Source organism: Sciurus carolinensis, chromosome 14 (assembly GCF_902686445.1).
Source record: "Sciurus carolinensis chromosome 14, mSciCar1.2, whole genome shotgun sequence".
NCBI classification, from domain to species: Eukaryota; Metazoa; Chordata; class Mammalia; order Rodentia; family Sciuridae; genus Sciurus; species Sciurus carolinensis.
In genome coordinates this window covers 935810-959936 of record NC_062226.1, presented here as the reverse complement: position 1 = coordinate 959936, position 24127 = coordinate 935810, and the positions used below count along the sequence as shown (strand labels likewise).

General features: G+C 62.7%; 4 protein-coding genes across 13 annotated transcripts; 3 read left to right on the top strand and 1 right to left on the bottom strand.

Moving 5' to 3' along the window:
• Positions 1–1108: 1108 nt before the first annotated feature.
• On the top strand, positions 1109–8177 carry Ajm1 (apical junction component 1 homolog). 3 transcript variants are annotated; one of them, XR_007104980.1, is made up of 4 exons: positions 1109–1425; positions 2988–3092; positions 3175–7833; positions 8035–8177. XR_007104980.1 is itself a non-coding variant. In XM_047524857.1 (3 exons), exon 3 carries the CDS (start codon positions 3234–3236, stop codon positions 6150–6152), a length of 2919 nt encoding a protein of 972 aa, XP_047380813.1. In that variant the 5' UTR covers positions 1109–1425; positions 2988–3092; positions 3175–3233; the 3' UTR covers positions 6153–7849. The 3 variants fall into 3 exon arrangements, 1 of the variants encoding a protein (XP_047380813.1); XR_007104981.1 differs by having other exon boundaries at positions 3175–7744; positions 8035–8173; XM_047524857.1 differs by lacking the exon at positions 8035–8177 and having other exon boundaries at positions 3175–7849.
• Positions 8178–8318: 141 nt separating this feature from the next.
• Positions 8319–10826, top strand: Phpt1 (phosphohistidine phosphatase 1). Of its 2 annotated transcripts, XR_007104982.1 has the most exons (4): positions 8319–8497; positions 8792–8916; positions 9350–9589; positions 10681–10826. XR_007104982.1 is itself a non-coding variant. In XM_047524858.1 (3 exons), the coding sequence occupies exons 1-3, from the start codon at positions 8338–8340 to the stop codon at positions 9440–9442; spliced, it is 378 nt and encodes a 125-aa protein (XP_047380814.1). In that variant the 5' UTR covers positions 8319–8337; the 3' UTR covers positions 9443–9601. The 2 variants fall into 2 exon arrangements, 1 of the variants encoding a protein (XP_047380814.1); XM_047524858.1 differs by lacking the exon at positions 10681–10826 and having other exon boundaries at positions 9350–9601.
• A 750-nt stretch (positions 10827–11576) lies between these two features.
• Positions 11577–19107, top strand: Mamdc4 (MAM domain containing 4). Of its 7 annotated transcripts, none has more exons than XM_047524851.1 (28): positions 11581–12127; positions 12196–12369; positions 12459–12584; positions 12739–12869; positions 12952–13036; positions 13147–13272; positions 13477–13614; positions 13700–13788; positions 13877–14050; positions 14229–14313; positions 14399–14587; positions 14682–14810; positions 14930–15061; positions 15158–15282; positions 15362–15473; positions 15606–15722; positions 15800–15934; positions 16055–16191; positions 16259–16478; positions 16552–16689; positions 16816–16934; positions 17022–17112; positions 17196–17342; positions 17505–17639; positions 17752–17879; positions 17955–18063; positions 18524–18715; positions 18870–19107. In XM_047524851.1, exons 1-28 carry the CDS (start codon positions 11827–11829, stop codon positions 19100–19102), a joined length of 4017 nt encoding a protein of 1338 aa, XP_047380807.1. In that variant the 5' UTR covers positions 11581–11826; the 3' UTR covers positions 19103–19107. The 7 variants fall into 7 exon arrangements, with proteins under 7 accessions (XP_047380806.1, XP_047380811.1, XP_047380805.1 ...); XM_047524856.1 differs by having other exon boundaries at positions 11586–12127; positions 18524–18702; positions 18870–19044; XM_047524855.1 differs by lacking the exon at positions 16816–16934 and having other exon boundaries at positions 11580–12127; positions 16993–17112.
• A 1166-nt stretch (positions 19108–20273) lies between these two features.
• On the bottom strand, positions 20274–24127 carry Edf1 (endothelial differentiation related factor 1). Its single transcript, XM_047525061.1, has 5 exons — positions 23944–24127; positions 21935–21986; positions 21458–21618; positions 21089–21182; positions 20274–20495 (listed from the first exon to the last, which is right to left on the bottom strand). The coding sequence occupies exons 1-5, from the start codon at positions 24019–24021 to the stop codon at positions 20434–20436; spliced, it is 447 nt and encodes a 148-aa protein (XP_047381017.1). The 5' UTR covers positions 24022–24127; the 3' UTR covers positions 20274–20433.

Sequence of the window (24127 nt, the reverse complement as noted above, 5' to 3'; positions counted from 1 at the left end):
AGCTCAGCCAGTGGCCCAGCCTGGCACTGGATGTGCTGTGTACTATCCATGCTGAACTGCCATGGCCATCGTGGGTGCACTGCACCTAGGCCAGCACCAGGCAGCTGCACGTAGAATACCCGGGGCCCAACCCAGTGAGGCCAGATGTGTCCTGCCTTGCACGGCCACCCTTCCTCCTGGGCAGCCTGCTGCCTGCAGCCTCCAGATCCCCACAGCCCCACCCTCACCAGTAACCGGCAGCATCCAGCCCCCGCCCACCACAGGATGTTGCCATGGAGTCCTCCAGGGGCCAGCAGGCAGAGCTGCATGCTGGTGACATTAGGGGCGGGGCACAATGCAGCATCTCCTGCCCATGTGGTAAGCCAGGCCACCTGTCCCAAGTCCCCAAAGTCTTCTCCCTTTGAATTCCTGCCAGGGTGCAGTATGTCCTAAAGGTACAGGACAGTTGGCCACTGAGCAGGCCTGTGCCAGAAATCAGCTGGCCTTAGAACCTGGTCTTGTGGCCCACAGCCTGTGAGGGCCTGATGTGGGACAGGTCCACAGCAAATGAATTTTCCCAGGACCACACAGCACTGTGGTGGGGGCCTCAGCAGCCCCCCCCCCGTCCCCCCATTAAACAGGACAGGGCACTTAATCTCCCCTCAGTAGAAGAGTCTTTCCACCCAGCTGGAAGTGTCCAGGGCTTGGCACTCTGGGCATGAGGCTGGCAGGATTGGAGGGAGGACAGGGTCATGTGGCTGAAGAGTGAGTTATGTGCAGACCTTCCCAGTGGGCAGTGGGCAGTGGCAGCCCGCTGGCCCAGACCCAAAGCCAAGGGCCCACTCTGGACTGAGTGAGCCATCTGGCTCCAGATACCTGCTGAGATTTTGGCACCTCAATCTCCAAAATGGACAGCACCTGGGGAGACTGACGGGGCAGGGAGTCACCCATCTGCTCCTGCCTGGGCCCAACCGGAGATGTGCATTCTGGGAGCCCCTGACCAGTCTGCAATGAGGCCAGGGCTTGGGGCTCCTCCAGGTCCTGAACCTGAGGCTCTGCCAAGCTGCCAACAACTTGTGCAGATGCCCTGGAGGTGAGGCTGGAGGCTAGTGAGAACATCGGGCTGCTGCTCTCTGGGCATGATTCAGGACCCCCAAGACCCATATTTTAGGAATGCTGCAGGGACCCTTCACTATGTGCTCTCCAAAGCCCCAAAGCAGAGCCAGAACAAACCAGTCGGCCCCAGCCCTGCTGCACAGCCCCCATCAGGTGCGGTCCCTTTAAGTGCTGCCCCCTTGGCTGCCATTGGGGGCAGCACTGAGCGGTCAGGCCAGGATCAGCGCTGCTGCCTGGAAGCTTCTGCCGGTGCCTGGGCGCAGCAGTGCGGGGGATACAGAGGACTCGCTTGGGTTTGTGCAGCCCACCCAGGATTGGAGCAACAACCAGGTAAGAGGCCAGGGTGAGCTGCCCAACATACTGTTGTCAGGCAGGAACTACCTGAAAGGACGGGCCATCCCTGCCCCCAAGCAACACAGGATAGGTCCCTGCGATGGCTGCTCCAGGACAGGCCGGGGCAGGGCTGGAGGTAAAGAAGGCTGCTTGTCATCCATGTGGACTCCAGAAGACCTAGGTCCTGGAGTTGCCCAACACCACCCCATCCCCACAGGGAGGGGGTGTCACAGAGTCCAGGTCCTGACAACCGCAGCTGGCAAAGCCGGCTGTCACCTCCCTGGGGCGGAGCCTCACACCCTGTCATCCAGCCCAGATTCTGGCCTGGCTTGAGCTTAGGATGAAAGAGGGGTCCGACCAGGGTGGGCATTAGCCTGGGATGGGGCCATAGACTGGACTTAGTGGCCATGACCAAAAAGCAGCCCCAACCCAAAAGCAGCCCTACAAGCAGAAAGCCGATGCCCAGCTGGGACACAGTTGACCCTGAACAGCCTGTCCACCTACAGTCCTGCCAGGTGAGGGCATGGTCAGTCCCCTGAATTCCCCCAGCTTACCCTGGAGCAGATGCCCCCAGAGGGGTGCTGGGTAGGAGGAGGGGGACTGTCATCTCTTTCTGAACCCCTTCCCAGCCAGCCTCAGGCACTAGGGACCTGGAGGCCCTGGTGGCCCACATCTGAACCTGAGCCTGGACCCAGCCCAGCCCACAGCTCAGGGGCTAAAGAACCATAGGTTTCCATGGAGCCTTCCGGAGTGGAGGGAGGAGGGGGGAGGACCCTGTCCTGGGAGGCAGTGGGGGAGCTTTCCCCGCCCTCCACCCTGCCCCCCCCGCAGCTGGCAGCCTCCTGGCCTGGTGTGCTAGTTCACAGCTGAGGAAGAGGGGCACCATAAGCACATGGCCCGTGGACTGGGCCTGACTTTGAGGTTGCCATGTACACACCGAGCAGTGTCCATGTGCACTTATGCAAAACTGGCAGGGGCCGATCTTCAGCCTTCCTTGCCTGCCCCATCAAGCTTGGTGAGTTTCAGCCACCCCAAGACAGCTGCGGTCAGAGGAGGCATAGGCACGCTCTCTGGGGGCTTTTTTCTGGCCTGGGTGACACTCAGAGTTGAGGAGATGGCTTTGAATACAGTCAAGTGTCCCCAGTCCTTGAAGCCCTGGGGGAGGGGTTCTGTGCTCAGCCTAGTCAGCAGGCTAGTGGGGATACCTGAGACTTTCTGTAGGACTGGGTAAGACTAGGGTCCAGGACTCGCCCTCTGACTTTGCACAAGCAAAAGGGTCACTCGGCAGTGGGCATTGTAAACCAATGTACACCTGTAAATCAATCTAAATCTGAAATGAGTCCCATCATTCCAGTTGTGGACACCAGAGGGCAGCAGCCTGAGGACCACTTCCCCACTCTCCTATCCACCTTCCTGGTCTGCCAGGAAAGGGGGTTCTGTTCCACCCAAACCTGCCCAGCCGGTCACAAGTGTAGGGAGGAATCCTGCCTAGGGACAGGAAGGCCTGGACCACTGCAGACTAAGCCCTTCAGGCTGACCTGGCCCACCCCCATCTGCAGGAATCTCTGAGGTCAGCATGGGTACCTCTAAAGCCGGCATGGAGCAAGCGCCTGCGGCCTTGGCAAAGGCCTGCAGCCAGGGTTGCTTCACCCCCTGCGCCCCAGGTAAGCCGGGCCAGGGCGTGGGGTGGGAGGGTAAGGGGCCTGGGTTGCAGAGGGGGCTGCCCTGACCCGCGTCTCCCCCCAGGGCTAAAGCCCCAAAAGGCCGCGTGAGCTGGAGCCGCCAGCCTGGGGACGTCTTTTAAGATGACCCGCACGGACCCACCGGACCTGCTGGTGTCGACCGTGTACCAGGACATCAAGGTGGCGGCGCCGGGGCCCGCGTCCAGGCGCCAGCCATGTGAGCGATCCGTGGCCCGGCCCGCTGCGCCCGCGCCTTTCAACAAGCGCCACTGTCGCAGCTTCGATTTCCTGGAGGCGCTGGACGGGCCGGCCATGGAGGCCCACCCGGAGCCTCCACCCCCAGAGCCTGCCGCTCCGCGCGCGCGGCCCCGAGAAGGCGAGCCTCGGCGCCGCGCCCGCTCCAAGAGCGCGCCCCGCGCGCCCCCGGGCCTGGCACCTGCGCCCACCTCGCCGCCGGTGCTGCAGCGCCGAGGCCGGGAAACTCAGCGAGCCGTGCGAGTAGAGGGGTCGCCTCGCCGAGAGCCCGCGTACCCCGCGCTGCGCGCGCTCGCCAACGAGCTGCATCCTATTAAGCTGCAGCCACAACGGAGCGGCCCTGGCCGCATCGCGCCCCTGTGTGCCGCCCCTGGCCGCTGCGCGCCACCAGAGCCCCCCACGGGGCCTGTCCCCCATGTCCGCTGCCGTCTGGACATCAAGCCAGATGATGCTGTGCTGCAGCACGCCTCCCGGAGTTCGCGACCTTGCGGGCCGGTGGACGCCGCGTCCTGGGTCCGTGCGGCCCCGCAGTTCCATGGCCTTACGGTGCCGGGGCCCCGCCACGTGGCGCTTTCGCGTACCCCGACTCCGAGTGACTTGTACTGTGCGGACCCCCGGGCGCTGTACTGCGACGGTCCCCTGCCTGGGCCTCGGGATTATTCCGAGCGCCGCAGTCAGCCCTTCGCCACGCCTCCAGGCCCCACACAATTCTTCTACACCGAGGAGCCCGAGGGCTATACAGGAGGATTTCCGGCCAGTCCCGGTCCTCCCTTCGATGGCTACTGCCCTAGGCCCTACCCGACCGAGGAGACCCGGGGGCCCAGTCCGAGGCGTGGGGGCGGCTACTATGGAGAAGTGCGCACTTTCCCAATCCAGGAACCGCCCTCCCGCTCCTACTACGGGGAGGCCCCCAGGGCCTATGGATTGCCCTTTGGTCCCCGCTATGTCCCTGAGGATCCCCGGGCCCACACCTTCTACACAGAGGACTTCGGGAGGTACCGCGAGCGCGACGTCCTAGCTCGGACTTACCCGCACCCACGCAACAGCTCGGCCTGGGCCGACTGGGGCCCTCGGCCTTACCGCACATTGCAGGTGGTGCCTCCCTCGGTCCCGGGTCCGCTGCTGGCCTCCTGGCATGGCGGCACCGGCACCAGTCCACCCCGTCTGGCCACCGACAGCCGCCACTACTCGCGCTCATGGGACAACATCCTGGCACCAGGGTCCCGCCGGGAGGACCCCCTGGGCCGAGGCCGCAGCTATGAGAACCTGCTAGGGCGGGAGGTGCGGGAGCAGCTGGGCGCATCACCGGAAGGCCGGCGTCCGCCAGTAGTAGTGAACTTATCCACCTCACCCAGACGCTACGCGGCGCTATCGCTGTCTGAGACCTCGCTGTCCGAGAAGGGCCGCATGGGGGAAGGCCTGGGCCGCAACTGGTACGTCACTCCGGAGATCACCATCACCGATAACGACCTGCGCGCCGCCGAGCGCCCGACTGCCAGGGGCTGGGAGCTGCCGGGAGGCCGGCCGCGTGTGCCCGCGTCGGTGGCTCCCACGGGCCCCACCTCTGGCCGCCAGCGCAGCCTAGAGCAGCTGGACGAGCTCATCACCGATCTGGTCATCGACTCGAGGCCACCTGCCGGCCAAGCCCCAGAGCCGTCGGCCGAGGGACTGGGCCGTCAGCTGCGCCACAGCTTACTGGACTCACGATCCGCGGGCCCTGGAGCCCCGGCTCTGGCGCCACCGCGCTCGCCCCCAGCCTCGGCTGGAAGCGTTGAGGAGCCTGCAGGCCCTGGGGAGGCGGCCAGTGGATCTCCAGAACCCAGCGCGGACGAGGACGACTTGATGACCTGCTCCAACGCGCGCTGCCGGCGCACGGAAACCATGTTCAATGCCTGCCTCTACTTCAAGTCCTGCCACAGTTGCTACACTTACTACTGCTCGCGCCTGTGCCGCCGCGAGGACTGGGACGCACACAAGGCGCACTGCGTGTACGGCCGCGTAGGCAGCGTGTGCCGCCACGTGCTTCAGTTCTGCCGCGACAGCGGCCCGGTGCATCGCGCCTTCTCGCGCATCGCTCGTGTGGGCTTCCTGTCGCGCGGCCGAGGCGTGCTCTTCCTGGGCTTCCCGAGTCCCGGCTCCGCCGACAACTTCCTGCGCTTCGGTCTTGAAGGGCTGCTGTTGTCGCCCACTTACCTGTCGCTGCGCGAGCTGGCTACACACGCAGCGCCCCTAGGCAGCTATGCGCGAGAGCTGGCGGCCGCAGGGCGGCTCTATGAGCCGGCCGAATGTTTCCTGCTCAGTGTGTCGGTGGCGGTAGGTCCTGGCACCGCGCCCCCGGGCGCGCCCGCTCGGCCGGCGCCCGCGCCGCGCAGCACTGGGCCCACCGTGCGTAAGTTCGCCAAGGTGGCACTGGCTGCAGGCAGCCCGGCGAGGCCACCCCCCGCGCGGGGTCGGGAGCCGGACATGGAAACATTGATTCTGACACCGCCACCAGGCACGGCGGGCCTGGACCAGGAAGGCGAAGCGGGCCGGCGCGCGCGTGAGGTGGCCTTCATCCACATCCAACGCGAGTTGCGGCTGCGCGGCGTATTCCTGCGCCACGAGTTCCCGCGCGTCTATGAGCAGCTCTGCGAGTTCGTCGAGGCCAACCGACGCTTCACACCCACCACCATCTACCCCACAGACCGGCGCACAGGCCGCCCCTTCATGTGCATGATCATGGCCGCTTCCGAGCCACGCGCGCTGGACTGGGTGGCCAGCGCCAATCTGCTGGACGACATCATGTGAGGCGTGAGGCAACCAGACCCAAGCCCTGACCAGAGCCCTTGCCTAGCCCACTCAAGCCCCGCCCGGTCCACTCAGGACCGCCCCCGAGCCCCGCCCAGCTCACTCAATCCGTCCAGGGCCAGACCAGCCCCTCACGCCTCTTCTCCTAAGCCCTGCCCCGACAAATTCCCCGCTCCTAGCTTCCCTCGTTTTCCTGCACCCATTGTGCTCTCCCAACTCTTCCTTTCTGCGCAACAATTCACTGGGCTGCCCAGTTCCCACCTCCCACAGCCAGCCCTCGGGCCCCACAGAAACCGGTCCTCGCCCTCGGTGCTCCCCGCTGGGAGGTGGGGTGGGCCCGAGGACCGCCAGGCTCTGCCTTCTTGCTGAGGGTCACTACTGCACAGACCCGACCCATGCAAATGGATCCATATCCCCTGTGGGGCTCTAATGAAGCCCCTGCTTCCTCCTCCCCCATGGTCCAGGAGCCTGTGTTGACCAAAGCCTAGTACAGTCGCTTTAAGCTCACCCCGTCTCTGGGTTGCGACTCCCTCAGAGGCCTTTCTCTCTGGAAGACACCCTGGTTAGCCATTGTGCATCTGTGTCCCAAGCGAGAAAGCCATGTGTGAGTGCCAGGTAGGTGGTGGGCAGGGCCAGCGCCTCCCTGTTTGGAGCCTGAGCCCCAGAGGACAGAGCCAGACTCCAAGGTGCTGCCCATCCTGCAGTCTCTCACCTCTGGCCACCTTGGTCTAGGCCCTGCAGGAGGGGTTGGATACTCAGAGGCCAAGGGCAAGCCCCCCAGCCAGAGGGGACCTTGGGCAGGAAAAGCAGAGTGAGTGTGGGCATCTGCCAGAGCTGGTATCAGGCTTGGTGAGGGCCAGGGGTCTGCCCGTTCCCAACAAGGTGGCCCTAGACAGGTGCCAGGATAGAACATGGTGGTGGGCATGCAAAGGCAGGCCCTAATCCGGCAAGAGCCCAGAAGCATGTGCATAGGATGGACCAGCTGGGAAGATAGCACAGAGGCCTTCCAGGAAGCCGCACCTATCCCCTTCCAAAGGAAGGACCAGGAAGGTCCGGGAAAGTCTCCAGTTACTTGCTGGGCAGAGAAAGAGCAGGAGAGGGTTAGCAGGCCAACAGAGTTCCAACCGAGGAGCTACCGAGCTACGTGACAAGCCCCGGGGTCAGATCCTTTGATTGCACACAGGTCCCAGCGGCTCTCGCTCTGGCTGCACCACCAGCTTGGTACGCTATGGGGAGCGCACGCTGAGGCGGCCCTCCGCCGGGTCCGCTCCCCACCTCTCCCTTTACACATCGTGTTCCGCAACGGGCTCCAAGGAAGGTCATATGACATAGAGGAGATGAGGCCAGGTGCTGTGCAAGGGCCCTCATGAATCCCTTAGCCCCTTAGGAGCGGGGGAGGGGGCATTAAGTGCGATAAACTGAGCCCTGCCTCCGCGCCCTGCTCTCGCCACCAACGGTGTTTCCACCCCAACACCCCGAGCCCCCGCCTGGGCCTGCGAGTTTGCACCGGCCCGGCGTCCCGCTTGCTGCAATCGCCGCCGCGCCCCGGCCCCGGGACCTCGACATTCGGCTCCACGCCTGAGGGCCGGCAGGTACGCCCCTGGACGGGAATCGTTTCCAGAGGGCGAGCGCTTGCGAACCAAGTAAAGTAGAACTTGAATGTAGTTGCTGCTGCCTCTTTGTGAGTGTCGGGGGAGAGAGGTCCCCGGTCACGGTGGGTGGGGGGCGCTCAGAGAGGGAGGCCTCCGCCGGTGAGGTGCGACCCTCGGGCGTGGCGGGGTGCTCGGGGAGGGTGGCACTGGGAGCTGGGGGGGATCCCGGGGCGCGCCCCTGGGCCTCCTGCCCTGCGCCTCACGGGCCACGTAACTCTCCCCCTCCCAAGGTGCCTGTCCCCAACCCCAGTGGCAAGGAACTTTTGCGTTGGCTGCCCGTAATCACTGCCCGTTTTCCTAGTCCACGCTCCCTTTAAGTGCGGCAGCGTGGTCGCAAGGCTGCAAGATACTGCACTGCGATTGGCCAGTCCGCGCCGCAGGCTGGCGGTACGACTGGCTGAGGCTCGGGGCCTCAGCCAGCATCCCCCCACGGGATTGGCCACAGCTGTCACAGCCCGCCTCCAGCACTCGGCACAGCCCCGGGTCGGGTGGGAGAAGGTGCCGCGGCGCGGGGGCTTGGCTCTCCGGAGAAGATGGCGGCGGCGGACCTCGCACAGATTCCTGAAGTGGACATCGATTCGGACGGCGTCTTCAAGTACGTGCTGGTCCGGGTGCACTCAGCACAGCCCTCCGGGGCTCCGGCCGGGGAGTGCAAGGAGATCGTGCGAGGCTACAAGTGGGCCGAGTACCACGGTGAGGGCGGGGCGAGCCTGTGGGCGGGGCCGGAGGGGCTGTGGGCGGGGCCGGAGTGGCTGCGGTTCCTGGTGGGCCTGGTCCTGCACCTGCGCCTAGAGAAGTCGGGGTCCTGATTGGGAAGGGGTGCCGTGGCCCGACCCCTGGCCCCAGCGCTCGCCCCGGGAGCATCCCATTGAAGCCTCCATCCCAGTGCCAGCCGGGAGGGGCTTCCTCTCCACTGGGGAAGGGCCTGCTCAGAGCTGGCCCCCAGGGGCAACCTGGGCACTCTTGAAACCGTTCTGCACATCCCAGCCGACATCTACGACAAAGTATCTGGCGAACTGCAGAAGAAGGGCTATGACTGCGAGTGCCTGGGGGGTGGGCGCATCTCTCACCAGAGCCAGGACAAGAAGATTCACGTCTATGGCTACTCCATGGTGAGCCCTGCTGGAGGTCCCTGTCCTGGCTACAAAGCTGCCCCTCCTCTGCCTGCCCCTGACCATTTGACCCCACACAGAACGGGCTGACTTGCCTTGCAGGCCACCTGAATCCTCCCAGTGAGTGCAGAACCCTCTCTCTCTCTTTCAAGGGCCTAAGGATACCCAACATTCTGCAGGTGGCACTGGGGGTGGGAGGCCAGTTGCCTTGGATGCAGAGAATGTGGGTCTCTCCCTGACCTGGCTCTTTGGGGCAGTCACTGCTAGGGTGGAACTCAGCCCACAAGCTCACTTCTGGAGCTCTCTGTGCCCCACCTGTGTGTGCTCAAGACAGTCAGGTGGTGGGTTTAGTACCCCTTCCAAGCCCACTCTTGGCCTGGCTGGACTCCCAGAGCCAAGGGCCAGGTGGAGCTAGTAGCTGTCACCTTTCCAGGGCTACGGTCGGGCCCAGCACTCCGTCTCAACTGAGAAGATCAAGGCCAAGTATCCTGACTACGAGGTCACCTGGGCCGATGATGGCTACTAAGGCCAAGCCCCACCTGCGGACTCTGTCCTTGCTGGGGTCCCTCCTGAGAGGTTGGCCCAGCCCTTTTCCTCTGCATTTCTTGGCAATGTGCCAGCCCTCTGAGCCTCAGAGGCCAGACCAACCTGGCTTGTGGAAATTAAAAGCTTGGTATGTCTTGCAGTTCCTGTGTCTTGGCTTCCTGCCCTTTGATCATAACCTGGGACCCCTCTACTTGGCCTCTGGAGGCCCCAGGGAGTGGCAGTACACTCTTAGCCCCTTGGGTCTGATAAGGGGCCCTGGGGTACTGCCGTTTATGGTCTGATTGCTCCTGTGCAACTACTATCCCCAAGGACACCTGGGAGGAGGCCCCACAAGGCCTTGCACAAGGAGTCAGTACCTGGTCCCTCATGGCAGGCAAGGCCTGAGATACACAAGGGCCCCTTCCCAGAGCTTAGCCCAAGGTTCCAGGCAGGAGGGATCCAGTGGCCACGGTCCTGGCCAGCTGATGTTGGCTGTCACAGGCCCTTGGGCCCACCTTTGAGGCTTCTTGTGTGGCCAACGGGACTGCCAGCCGAGGACACAGGTGGTGTGATCCATAGCCTTTGCTTTCAGGGTTGAGTTCTGTGGCCACACACAGACCACTACTGAGTTCCATTCACTCTGACCAGGCCAGGGCTTCCAGCTTTTGGAGCCCCCTCTCCTGGACACTCTCACACCCTCAGGATCTTGGCACCTGCCCTAGGGCACCTGGGCACAGTAGGATGCAGTGTGCAGTGACGGTGGGTGCTGGGGTAAGCCAGGGCTGGAGCTGGCAGGTCCTACAGTTAGGCCCTCAAGCCACCTTTCCATGCAGGCCTTGTGGGGACACTTCACAGACCAGCAGACTGAGGCCCCGGCAGGAGCCCTGAGGCCACACCGCAATAGGTCAGGCAGAGCTATGCTCCTCACAGTCGTGGTGCCCTCCTGCCCCAGCTGTCAGTCTGCTTCTTAAAGAACCAGAAGTTCTGGGCTCACAGGAACCCTGCCCCTGGTACCAGCCGCCTGGCCTGTGCTGCTCAGGACAGTGTGGACAGTTTTGTTTTTCATTTTATTTTTATTTTCTAATTTTTTTTTTTTTTTTTTTAGTTTGCCAATGGACATTTATTTGACTTGTTTATTTATGTGCAGTGCTGAGAATTGAACCCAGTGCCTCACTCATGCTAGGCAAGCACTCCACCACTGAGCCACGACCCCCGCCCTTTCATTTTATTTTGAGACAGGTCTCCTCCAGGCCAGCCTCCTGACTCAGCCTCCTAAATAGCAGGGATTACAAGGCATGCCCCACTGCGCCTGGCTCGGCAGTTTTGAAAGATGAGAACATGGCCACGTAGGAGTTCACAACCTGAGCCACATGTGGGGCAGGAGGGAGAGGAGAACCTTACACCCTCATACTGGGCTTGTTCTGTCCTTCAAGGTGGAGAACACTGGGTAGGTTCTGGGGTATACATGTTGGAATCCTATATGTAGCTATTGGGGTGGGCTGCCTTGATCTTGACCTGGACCTGGACCTGGACCAAGGTAGGGCCAGAGGCCCCATGAGAGAAGCCACGGTGATTTCTGCACCCAACGCTGCTGTACAGAGCCCTGCTGGTGGGATTCCCTGCCCCACCCTGTAAGCCAGCAGGAACCTCTGCTAGGCAGGTCTGAGCAGGTGCACAGGATGGCCCGACCTTTGGTCAGAAAGAGCCAGGCGAGTGGGAGCTGACCCTGGGTGGGGGTCCAGGGGCCCTCCTGAGGGCACTTTTATAGCTAGATGCTTGGCCCATCACTATTGGGTGGGGCCCTCCCAAGGGCCTAGAGGCACAAAAGGGACTGGGCCCCTTGGCTGGAGCCAAGTCAGCCTGTGGGGCCACTGCAGACTGATAACTGGACAAAGTCCCCACCAGGCTGCTCAGCCTCTGCCACTGGGCCTCACTCCCTTCAGCCTGGCCATGCAACCTCCAGACCCCCTCCTGCCTGTCCTGGTCCTGCTTGTGGGTGAGTCAGCTGGCTGCACTGAGCCTGCTGCCTGGCTGCCTGCTGGCAACAGGTGCTGTGCTAGTGCTGATGCCAAAGCCCCTTGAGGATGGCAGCCTGCCCGCCTGAGGAGAGGCCTGGGCCCTCACCGCGCACCTGCCCAGCTCTGCCACCTCGGGTGACCAGACCTGTGGGGGACACCTGGTCACCCGCTGGTGTGTCCCCTTGGGGGACACCCTCCTGGGGCCCCTCCAGTTCTTTTCCGGGTGGCGTGGATTCCTGTCCTTCCCCAGGGGTGTCCCTCTTTGAAGGCCCATTCCGTGTGCGTGCCCACATTCTGCCCCGCAGCCTCTGCTTGGCCAGCCTCCACAAGGCTAGGAGCACGGGGAGGTGCTCTGTTTGCTCCTGACATGGAATTCCCAGTGACAGTTCTCCGTAGATCCCAGGGCCCTTCCTGCCTGAGTCTGAGCCCTGAATTTGGGTACCCAGTGTCCTGGGCTGCTCAGGTCCATGGACTTCCAGTGCTAAAATTAGATACTCCTGGGCAAAGTGGGATGGCCAGTTGCCGTCCCTGCTCCCACTTGGCTGTCATTCTGCCAGCAGCATGGTCCCCAGGCAGGGCCTGGTTCCCTGGCCACTGCAGGAGCCCCAGTGAGGCCATGTGCAACTTTGTGTGTGACTGCAACGACTGCTCAGACGAGGCTCAGTGTGGTGAGCTGGGGCCGGGCAGGTGGGCAGGGACAGGACTGGGGCAGACATGTGACCACCCACTCTCCCAGGGCACCACGGGGCCTCGCCCGTCCCGGGCACCCCTTTCACCTGCGACTTTGAGCAGGATGCCTGTGGCTGGCAGGATATCAGCACTTCGGGCTACAGCTGGCTCCGAGACCGGGCAGGGGCTGTGCTGGAGGGCCCTGGGCCTCACTCTGACCACACACTTGGAACTGACCTGGGTGAGGGCCCCGCAAGTCTCTGTGCACCCCCTGCCCTCCCTCCCAGCCCGCTGCCCTCCTCCTGACCTCTCCCCCGGCCCCCGGGCCAGGCTGGTACATGGCTGTGGGACTCCACCGTGGGAAGGAGGCGTCCACAGCAGCCCTGCGCTCCCCCGCCCTGCGAGAGGCAGCCCCCACCTGTGAGCTGAGGCTCTGGTACCACGCAGCCTCGGGAGGTGTGTGCCCAGGACCCCTGAGATCCAGGGAAGGGCGGCTCTGGAGAAGGAGACTGGAGGGTTCCCCAGAGGAGGGCAACCCGGGCATAGTTGGCAGGCATGGGCTGGGTAGTGCAGGGCTGCGGCTGCTCCAGGCCCCCCACGATTGCTGTAGATGTGGCTGAGCTGCGCCTGGAGCTGACCCACCGAAAAGAGACGCTGACCCTGTGGAAGAGTGCCGGACCCTGGGGCCCCAGCTGGCAGGAGCTAGTGGTGACCACTGGCCGCATCCAGGGCGACTTCCAAGTGAGCTGGAGTACTGTAGCTGGCCGGGGGCAGTGGGGAGGCCTGGACCTGGGCGGGCCCTAAGGACCCCTGCTCTCTTCAGGTGACCTTCTCTGCTACCCGAAATGCCACACACAGGGGAGCTGTGGCCGTGGATGATGTGGGGTTCTGGGGCTGTGGGCTGCCTGGTAAGGCCCTGCGCCAGCCTTCTCCACCCGGGGCCCTCACCACCTACCCCCTGCGCAGCCTACCTTGGTCTTCCCCAGCCTGCCCCCTCACTCTGGGGTCTTGGCCTCAGCTCCCCAGGCCAGCTGCCCCCTGGGGCACCACCACTGCCAGAACCAGGCCTGCATAGAGCCCCACCAGCTGTGCGACGGGGAGGACAACTGTGGGGACGGCTCGGATGAAGACCCGCTCGCCTGCAGTGAGGCCAGGGCCATCAGGGCTGGGCTGGGCAGCAGAGTGAGACTGGGAGGAGGGACCTGAGCTCCAGGGTCCTTGAGAGACACTGAGGGCTGTTCTGGGAGGATGTCCCTTGACATGGTCATTCTGGAGGTGGGGTAGCCAGTGCCACCTGGGGCTGGCCATGTGGCTGCAGGAGGCCCTAACGGCCCCACCCCTACCCAAGGCCACCACATGGCTACTGACTTTGAGTCAGGCCTGGGTTCATGGAACCACTCAGAGGGCTGGGCCCGGAACCACAGTGCTGGAGGCCCTGAGGACCTGGCCTGGCCAAACCGAGATCACAGCCGGAACAGTGCACAGGGTGAGGCCCATAAGAACCCTGACCACGGCTCTGTCTGCCTTGGTACTGCCCAGCAGTGCTGGCCCACACCTGCTGTCTCCCGCAGGCACTTTCCTAGTCTCTGTGGCCAAGTCTGGCACCCCTGCTGTCCTCTCCAGCCCTGAGTTTCAAGCCTCAGGCTCCCACAACTGTTCGGTGAGACGGGAGGGAAGCACATGCAGGTTCACCTGTCCTGGTTGCCTGGGTGCTGCAGGGCCGCTGACCGCCTTGGGGTCACTCCCAGCTCGTCTTCTACTACTACCTGCATGGCTCTGAGGCTGGCTGCCTCCAGCTGCTCCTGCAGATGCAGGGGTCCAGTGCCCCTCAGGACCCTGTCCTCCTGCGGAGGCGCCGTGGACAGCTAGGAGCAGCGTGGGTGCGAGACCGGATTGACATCAGGAGTGCCCATCCCTTCCGGGTGAGGCTGGCCGGGTGGTGGCTGGGTGGTCACAAGGAGTAGTGTCCAAGGAGCCCTGGGAGGGGTGTCCAGCCACTTACAAAGCCCAAGTAGCACATGCACCTGGAGTGGGTGTCCCATAGCAGACCCCAGGGAGCACCGAGGGGCCTGCAGTGTCCCTGAGCACCCCTGCCTTCAGATCCTCCTGGCTGGGGAAACAGGTCCAGGAGGCGTGGTGGGCCTGGACGACCTCATCCTGTCGGACCACTGCAGAGTATCTCCAGGTGACCTGCCCAAACCCCTCCCCTGGCCTGCCCAAGAGAAGCACAGTGTCCCCAGCCCCCACCTGAACCCAGCCCTGCCCCACAGAGTGGTCTGCCCTGCAGTCACTGCCTCCAGGACCCTGGGCCCAGGCCCTCCAGCCCCAGTTGTCCAGCCTGCGTCCCTGGGAGGTCTGTGAGCTGGGACAGCTTCCCTGTGGGGACCTGTGTGTGCCCCCGGAGCAGCTGTGTGACTTCCAGGAGCAGTGCCCGGAGGGCGAGGACGAGCAGGAGTGTGGTAGGGAACTTCGGCAGAAGCCTGCCTGGCAGGGGCCCAGAGAAGGTGGGCACTCGCGGTCATGGGCCCTCCCTTTGCTTCTGCTGCTTTGCAGGCACCACGGACTTCGAGGCGGCCACTGCCGGGGGCTGGGAGGACGCCAGTGTGGGGCGGCTGCAGTGGCAGCGGGTCGCCGCCCAGGAAGGCAGGGGGCCTGGCAGGGACGCTGGCGGGGCTGCTGCTGGTGAGGCCCAGAGTCCCCAGGGGTCCTTCTTCACCAGAGTGGCCTCCGAATTGGGGGTCCTTGAACAACAGAGGGGTGGCCTGGAAAGAACAGGACTTTGAGGGCCTTGCCTTCCCCAGGGCACTTCCTGTCTCTACAGAGGGCCTGGGGGCAGCTGAGGGCTGAGGCCCGGGCCCTCACACCCACCCTGGGCCCCTCAGGCCCCAACTGTGAATTCCACATGGCTTACTACTTCCACAGTCACCCCCAAGGTACTGCCCACCTGAAGCCCCCTGCCCAGTCCCAAGATACCCCTACGTGGAGGGAGGGTCTGAGGAAGGCTCAGCCACCGTGACGCCTTCTGCCAGGCTTCCTGGCTCTGCTGGTGCTGGAGGGTAACTCCCGGGAGCTGGTGTGGCAGGCTCCAAGCAGCAGCACAGAGGGCTGGACAGTGGACAAGGTCCTTCTTGGAGCACACCACCGGCCATTCCGGGTGAGGAGGGTAGCCCAGGTGAGGGGTGGGCACAGGCCTGCCCCTGACTTAAAAGTCCCTTCCCTCTACCATGCTGAAGCTGGAGCTTGTCAGCCTCGTGGACTGGGACAGTCCTGGCCAGCAGGGGGCTGGGGTGGACAACGTGACCATGAGGGACTGCAGCCCCACAGCGACCACCGAGAAAGACAGAGGTCTCTCCTGTCCACATCTCGACCCCACCAGGGGACTCCCAGCACGCCTCTGGGACCCCCAGAGCCTCTACCCACCCAGGGCTCAGGAGGGATGTGTGGGTGGATGGCATGCTGACCCTGCCCTGCCCCCAGAGGTCTCCTGTAACTTTGAGCGGGACACCTGCGGCTGGCACACGGGCCACTTCACAGATGCCCACTGGCGTCGGATACAGAGTCATGGCCCTGGGTATGACCACACTACTGGCCAAGGTTAGAGGACTCTTGGGCCTGGGGGACCCTTCGACCTGGGGGCCATCTCTGCAGCCCAGCCTGTGCCTCTCCTGTAGGCTTCTTCATGCTCCTGGACCCCACAGACCCCCCTGCCCGTGGCCATGGTGCCCACTTGCTCACAGGGCCCCAGACCCCGGCAACCCCGAAGGAGTGTCTCAGCTTCTGGTATTACCTGTATGGACCCCAAATTGGTGAGCCTGGGAGCTGGCAGGGCCTCATGGATGCCTGGGGGTCCAAGAAGTGCTTGGTGCCCACTGGGGCCTTGGGGATTAGCAGTTGGGGCTGGTCCCTGCAAACCCACCACCCTGCAGGAACCTTGCGCCTGATCATGAGGAGGGACAGAGAGGAGAACACGCTGCTGTGGTCCCGGTCAGGCACCCATGGTAACCGCTGGCACCAGGCTTGGGCCACTCTCCACCACCAGCTAGAACCCGGCACCAGGTTCCAGGTAAGCCTGGCACTGGGGGTGGGGGGCAGGGGGCTGGCCCCAGCCAGCCAACTCCCTCTGCCCCCAGCTGCTGTTCGAGGGCCTTCGTGATGGGTACCATGGCACCATGGGGCTGGACGACGTGGCTGTGCGGCCCGGGCCCTGCTGGGCGCCCAGGCACTGCTCCTTTGAGGACTCTGCCTGTGGCTTCTCCACTGGAGGACAGGGCCTGTGGAGGCGCCAAGCCAGCGCCTCAGGCCCTGTCCGCTGGGGTCCCCGGACAGACCACACCACAGAGACAGCCCAAGGTCTGTGCTGGCAAGGGGAGGGTGGAGGGCCAACCCCAGCCGGGGCAGGCAGGCTGAGGCTGGCCCCTCCCAGGGTACTACATGGTGGTGGACACAAGCCCAGACACACTGCCTCAGGGCCACGTGGCCTTCCTGACCTCGGAGGAGCATAGGCCTCTGGCCCAGCCCACCTGCCTGAGCTTTTGGTACCACCTGAGCCTCCACAACCCAGGTGAGGAGCTGTGGGAGGGCCTGGGGCTCCATGCTGGGCAGGTGTCCCGCAGGCCCTGTGCGGACCTGGGGCGCTGTGTGGATCTTTCCCTACTGCTGCTGACCTGGGCTGGCCCTGGTGTGGCAGGCACCCTGCGGGTCCACGTGGACGAGGGCAGGAGGCGCCAGGTGTTCAGTGTTGGTGGCCATGGTGGGCTTACCTGGCGCCTGGGCAGCGTGGATGTGCAGGCTGGGCAGGCCTGGAGGGTGAGTGCCTGGGCTCACGGGCAGGGAGTCCTTCTTCCCCTGAGAGCTGCCTGGTCAGGCTGCAGGGTGCCTGGCCTGCCCCTGCAGGTGGTGTTCGAGGCTCTGGCTGCAGGCGTGGACCACTCCTACATCGCACTGGACGACCTTTCCCTTCAGGATGGGCCCTGCCCTCGGCCAGGTGGGAACTCTGCTGTGGCCTGAGGGTGGTGCCCGTCTGCCTCTCCCTGGGGGGCAGCTCTGCTCACCCGTTGGTTCTTGCAGGGTCCTGTGATTTTGAATCCGGCCTGTGTGGCTGGAGCCACCTGGCCTGGCCTGGCCTGGGCAGGTACAGCTGGGACTGGAGTGGTGGCGACACCCCCTCCCGCTACCCACTGCCCACTGTGGACCACACCCTAGGCACAGAAGCAGGTGCGTACTGGCCGGAACAGGGGACCAAACTGGGGCAGTGACTACCAAGCCACACCGCCACTCTGCCATGACTCCACGTGGCACAGTCTGCTCTACTTCCCTCAGGCCAAAGACCACAGGTAGGACAAGCGGGCAGTTTGGCACCCTGCCTCTTATTTCCAGGCCACTTTGCCTTTTTCGAAACCGGTGTGCTGGGTCCGGGGGGCCAGGTGGCCTGGCTGCGCAGCGAGCCTCTGCCAGCCACCGGGGCTTCCTGCCTCCGCTTCTGGTACCACATGGGATTTCCCGAGCACTTCTGTAAGTCGGGCTGGGCCTAGGGGTGCCTGGGTGTGGAGCAGGGGTCAGGGTGAAGTCCAGGCCTCCATTTCACACCAGCCAGGCATGCATGACACCCAGCCCCCACTTCCAGACAAGGGTGAGTTGCGGGTGCTCCTGAGCAGTGCCCAGGGCCAGCTGGCTGTGTGGGGTGAAGGCGGACGCCTGCGGCACCAGTGGCTGGAAGTCCAGGTGGAGGTGGCCAGCGCCGAGGAGTTCCAGGTGAGACGTCAGGCACTGCGGCGGGGCTGCCTCCCCCTTCCCCTCCAGGTCCTCACCCTGTCCCTTCCCTATCAGATCGTGTTTGAAGCCACTCTGGGTGGCCAGCCGGCTTTGGGGCCCATCGCTCTGGACGACGTGGAGTACCAGGCGGGGCAGCATTGCCAGCAGCCTGCGTCTAGTCAGGGTAAGCACGGGGTCGAGGCTGGAGCAGCTCCGAGGAGCCCCCGTCAGCCAGCTGCTAGCCCAAATGGCTGCTGGCACCCAGCACCCAGCCCAGGACCCAGCCCAACCCTGTGCCCTCCCCACCCTGCCCCACTGACCCTCAGGTCCTGTCCTATGGGACCTGCACTCCCTGTGCCCATTGGCAGTGCCAGTCCTGAAGGGCTGCCGGGGCCTGGCAGGGCCCACAGCTGGGCCTGTCCTTGGCACAGCTGCAGCTGCCATTCATCAGTGAGGAAGTGGGGTTCGGCTCAGGGCCAGGGCCCCCAGCCCGAGCTGCAGCCTGTGCAGACACCATCTGCATGCTCTCGTGTGAAGGGGTGAGCCCAGGCCGGCAGGACGAAGGGTCGGCAGCCCCAGGATTTGTCTCACCCTCTGGCATGGGGGGCGGCGAGGTGAAGGGCTCAGTGCCCTCTGGCCCACAGGGGACTCGACAGCATCCGTGACGGTGCCGGCCATGATTGGGGGGGCCCTGCTCTTCCTCATGCTCCTGGTGCTGCTTGGACTCGGGGGACGCCACTGGCTGCAGAAGAAGGGGGGCTGCCCCTTCTGGAGTGGTGAGGGTGCGGCGGCCGCTGGCTTCGACAACATCCTCTTCAACGCGGTAGGACCCCCAGGTGTGCGTGAGCCCAGCTCTGCCTCTGGGCTCACTGGCAGCAGAGCAGGCAGCAGTGGTGGGCAGGAGAGAGCCCCACCTGTCCCAGCCTGCAGTGCCCTCTGCTGGCCCTGCCTCTCACAGTGGCCATCACCAGGCTCCTCCCTCCTTCCCAGGATGGAGTCACCCTCCCAGCACCTGCCACCAGCAGCTCGTAGACCATCCCAGACAGGATACCCTCAGACCTCGGCCCCAGGTTGGACCCACTCCATCACCAGGCACCTCGCCCCGCCCCAGGCTGGTCCAGGCTGTGGGGACTCAGAGGACAGAGCTTCCACAGCCCTCCTGTCCAGCGACTGCCCACTTGTACCCTCAGGGTGCTTGCCCCATGAATAAATGTTCAGTCTGAGGACAGCCCAGCCTTTCAGGCTGAGACCAGCGCATCTGTGTTTTTCTGGCCACTGGGTGAGTGGCCCTCCTCAGGGTTCCAGACAGGGCTGAAGAGAACCAGGGAACATGTTTGGGGACTGTGGCTCATCCATGCGCTCAGGACCAAAAATGACTCACTCTTTCTGTTGTGCCTCACGTGATGGGGGCAGCCCCTCAGGAACTGGAGCCACTACTCGGATCGGGCAGGCCCAAGGCCCCATGGTCTGTAGGGGCCCCACCTGCTCTGCCCTCTAGCCTCTGCCTCTGGGGTGGCTCTGCATCCAGCCAGGATGAGAGTCACATGCAACAGGGACACTGAGGGCTAAAGCACACTGGACATGGTGACATGCAGTTGTCTTAGTACAGAGGAACAACCCGTCCACCAGAGCTCCCCACAACCTACGGCAGGAAGTCCCCTGTGCCCGCTGCCCAAGATAAAGGTCTAAGCAATCCTGGGTTGCAGGTGGTAAAGCTGAGGACATGCAGAGTTCCCATAAAACCTAAGCAGGACCCAGAGAAGCTGCCTTTTGACCTTTGGCCTAAGGGGAAGGTGATCCTGCATGCAGGTGTGTGAACAGACTTGGTATGCCCATACAGGGCTGTGGTCCTAATGAAGTTAAGCTGGCACCTATAACCCCAGGGTGGCTTCCAAAGCTCTGGTCCTCCACTCAGCTTGGCCTCACTGCAAGGACTTGGGGCCTCGCAGGGTGTCCTCCAACAGGGCAGAGACACCCATACTGTGCAGTCAGGTGCTGCCTTCCTGCCCACCTCACAGACACCACATGCCCAAGAAGCCAGGAGGGCTCCTGTCCGCCCCAGGGCTCGGCCAGCAGGGGGCAGCAGCAGGGCATAGCCAGGCGCTGAGACCCACCTTTAAACCTCAGGTCCAGTGGGGTGTCTGTCGTGAAGCTGGTCTGTGTCCCCCACACTGCATCCCAGTGGGAGGAGCAAGCTGAAGGCCGCAGGAGCCTAGGGCCACGCCCACAGGAAGGGCCCATGCCCAGTGGCCTCTCTTTAAAGCTACAGGAGAGAAAGCGGCACAGGGAGGCTGTCCCCGCACCCTGTCCTCCGAACTCCCCAGGCCTCCAGGCTACGATGGCTACGGGCACGCGCTCACAGGCGGGCAGGGAAGAAGGAGCAGGAGGAGCCGGGACTTTGCAAGGTTTTGCTTTGTTTGACAGCAGGTATGGGTCGAGGGCCCGCAGGCCGGACCCCATGTTCCGCTTGCCACGTGAGAAGACCCACGTCAGTGCTGGTGGTCAGGGGAACCAGCCAGAAGAGCAGCCGGAACGCAGTTTCGAGGCTTTGTGCTCATTTCGCCCGCGGGCCCTTCTCGATGGGCTTCCCGATGTCCTTCCCCCGGAGCTTGAGGCCTGCAACAAACCAGTGGCCTGCTCACCACTATGCAGCTCCAGAGTGTCCGCCTGTCAATCCTACTTGGCAGCAGGCATCCGCTCTGCCCTAAGCCCCAGCTCCCTTCTCCATTTTCCTGGATCTGCCTGGGGAAAGGGCTGCCCCATTCCTTGTAGGGCTTTGCACACAGGCATGACTAGTTTTTGCATCTAATTTTTAAAAGCATGAACTGCTAATTTAGAAAGATGAGGACTAACGTCTTAGCCCAGAAGAGCCTCCTGTTCAGCTATGGCAGAGGGGCACTGTGGAGCAAAATGTGGCATGTGGCCAGTGCCTTGGAGGGCAGATCCCAGAGGGTCACGGTCCCTCTGTGCTCAGCTCAGAGACAGTGCTTGCTGGCAGTCAGAGGGGGCTGGGGTTAGAACTTACATCACTATTTTCTTTGGGTCCCAGGGCCCCACCATGCTCCAAACAGCACATGATGGCCTCGAGAAACAAGTGTCTTGGATGGCATCATAGTGTCCTGACCTCAGAGACAGGGCCCAGGTGCTCCCAGCCTACCACCCTCCCAGAGAGCACTGCCCCTGCCAAGGTTAAGCCAGAGGACACTCACCGATGGCTCTCTCGATTTTCCCCAGAACTTGGTTATTTGGAATGGCCCGTCCACTCTCATAGTCTGCGATGACTTGTGGCTTTTCATTGATTTTCTGAGGAGAAGGTGTGCTTAATGCATCAGCCCCATGGGATGTGCTAAGGAGCCAAGTGCAGCTCCCACAGGGCAGCCACCTCCCAGGAGGCTCAGGTCCCAACCTGAGCAGCCAGGTCTCGTGAGGGGCTGTAGCTGCTCTGACCCGGCTTCCCTGGAGGATTCTGGGTGCAGGCCCAGACTGAAGGCCTGAGAAACCCCAGGTGGTGAGCCTGCCCCACCCCAGGCTGAACATCAGCTCTGGGCCTCCCAGGCCCACCGCTGCCAGAGCCTCACCGTGGCCAGGTCCTTCTGTGTCAGCCCCTTGCTCTGCCGGCCCCTCTGGATCACTTTGCCCACCTCCAGGGTCACCCTATCATGGTGCAGCTCCTCTGTCTCCCGGTCCAGCTTGGCTGTGTTCTTGGTGATCGAATGCTGCTTGTTCTGGCCAGCAGCCCCTGTGGTCAGTGTGAGTGGAGCAGAGGGAAGGATTGCAGTTGACACAAGGAAAAGCAATTTCAGAACAGTAACCAGAACAAAAGGCACCCCAGGTCCAGGGTGACACAGCCCCAAACTCAGCCCTAATAGCATGTACTACCAGAGCTGGCTCTTGGCAGTGGGAAGTGGGTGGAAGGTAATGGTCCTGCTGACCGCACGCCACCCCCAGCTCTCCAGTGCTGGCAGTCACTGCCTTCTGACATAGGGTGCCTGTACTGCTCAACATGGCAGATGGCAGCACATCTGCATTTTGCAAGTAAAGACACAGGTACCTACATTTCTTGGACGTCTCCACATCTTCTCCTCGTCTCTGAGCTGCTAAGATGGCCTAGAAAGTTAGAAAATGGTCTCTGATCAAAACCACATCAGTGGTGTCAGGCACACAGAGCAGGCTGCTGTGAGTAATCGGCACTCCACCAACAGCTCTAGAAGGCTGACTGTGATGCTGGCGCAACAGTGCAAGCCTGTCACGGGTCCCGTCTCCACGGCTGTGCTTCCCATGGTTTTAATCACCCATGATCAACCTCGGTCCAAAATGTTACATGGAAAACATAAGAAGTAAACAACTCACAAGATTTAAATTGCGAGTGCTCTGAGTGTGTGATGAAATCTCGTGTCCTCAGCGCTCTGTCCTACTGAGACACAAATCCCTCTGTTTGGCACATCCACACTATGTGCCACCTGCCCATTGTCCACTCAGCAGCCACCCCGGTTTTGAGGTCAACAGTCACGATATTGACATGGTGGTGCTTGTGTTCAAGTAGCCCTTACATAGTAGCCTAATGCCACAGCACAGGTCTCTGTGGTTCACCTCCTTTCCTCACGTAGGCCCTACATCATCTCACACCAGCAAGGAGGGTGAGCACAGTGGAATGACCACATTCACGTAACTTTTACTACAGTACGTGACTACACCTATTAGTCTTACTGTGCCTAATTCATAGATTTAAACTGCTGTTAAGTGTGTATGAATAGAAAATGCAGACTTCAAGAATTCCCCAGTTTCAGGCATCCCCTAGGGCCTTAGGATATGTCCCCAGAAGACAAAGGTGCCACTGTACACAAACACTCTACAATCAAATACATAGACAACTCAAACTGCTACTAAGAGAAACAGCTCACTTCTTTTGCATTAAAATAGACAAACTAATGGATTCTTTTCAGAAATTCATATGTGAAGTAGATTTACTTCTCTACTAAACAACTCTGCAAAGCAGAAAGGAATGCCTGCTGGCCTGGTGTAGCCTCCTCCCAGAGTCTGGCTCCTAGTGAGACAGATGACGCATCCTACAGAAACCTGCAGTCTCCCTGGAAACATGACCAATAGCAGTGACTCCGTAGGGTCCATGGTCACTGAGCATTAACATAAGGCATCTCTTAATGCTTCAGAGAAGTAACTTGTGAGCCATTCTAAGTGTGGTATGTTCAAAGACACTTTCCAAACAGTTCATGTGACTCCTAGCTTGGGCTATTAAGTTTCCTTGAAAAGAAAAGGGTAAATTTGGTGTTGACTGTGCAACTGATAAGCCCAGGACTGATGATGAATACCTGTCACTAAGGCCCCAGCCCTTCCAGGCCTGGCCTGTACTGTGTGTCTAAGGCTCCAGCCAGAGCCCTTCCAGGATGACATGGATGCACCAATGACTACTGGAGGGATGAGCCAAAATAGCAACCTCCTGCCAGTCCTGTCTCCAGCACCACTCAGAACACAGGATCTCCTCCCTCTGCAGGTCAGAAAGGCAGGGTCCACCTGCCACCTGAGCCTGGGGCCACCCGGACCCAGACGGCACCTCCCACAGCCCATGTTGCACCTGGGTAGGTTCTGGGGGCAGCAAACCACTGACTGATGATATCAGCACAACCTGGCAGGCGCCAGGAGGGAGAAAACCCTGCCTGGGCCCAGTGGCCCTGGCCCCTAGCCCACCGCTGGTCCCAACACCCTCACCCCAGGTTCTCTGCTCTGCCCTTGCACCTGTCCCCGCCCTGGTCCCCAACTCCACCCTGGACCCCGCCCTGGTCCCCTGCTGCAGCGCCCAGTTCTTGCTCTGTCCTCCAACCCCTGACCCTTGTCCCAGCCCTGCCTGTCTCCTGACCCTCTGCCCCTAGTCCCTACCCCCACCGACTCTTCTCCGGGGTCCCCAAGGCTCCCGCCCCACGGCTCCCGCCGCGGACCCCATCTCGTGTCTGAAGTCCCACGCCTGCCGTCCCCGCCCACTGCCCCAGTCCCCCGACCCGGCCCAAGGACCACCCCGCCCAGCCCGGCCGCTCCCCGGCTGGCCAGGCACCTGCTTGGACTTGGCCTGCGCAGCCGTGGGGCCCTTCTTGCGCAGCACCGTCACGGTGTCCCAGTCGCTCTCAGCCATAGCGCGGCGGCGGGGGCGGCGGTCCGTCGGGCGGCTCCGGCAGCGGCTCGAGACCCGGCGCGGCGACGCGACGTCCCCTCGGCGCCTCCCCGCTTCCGGCGCCTGC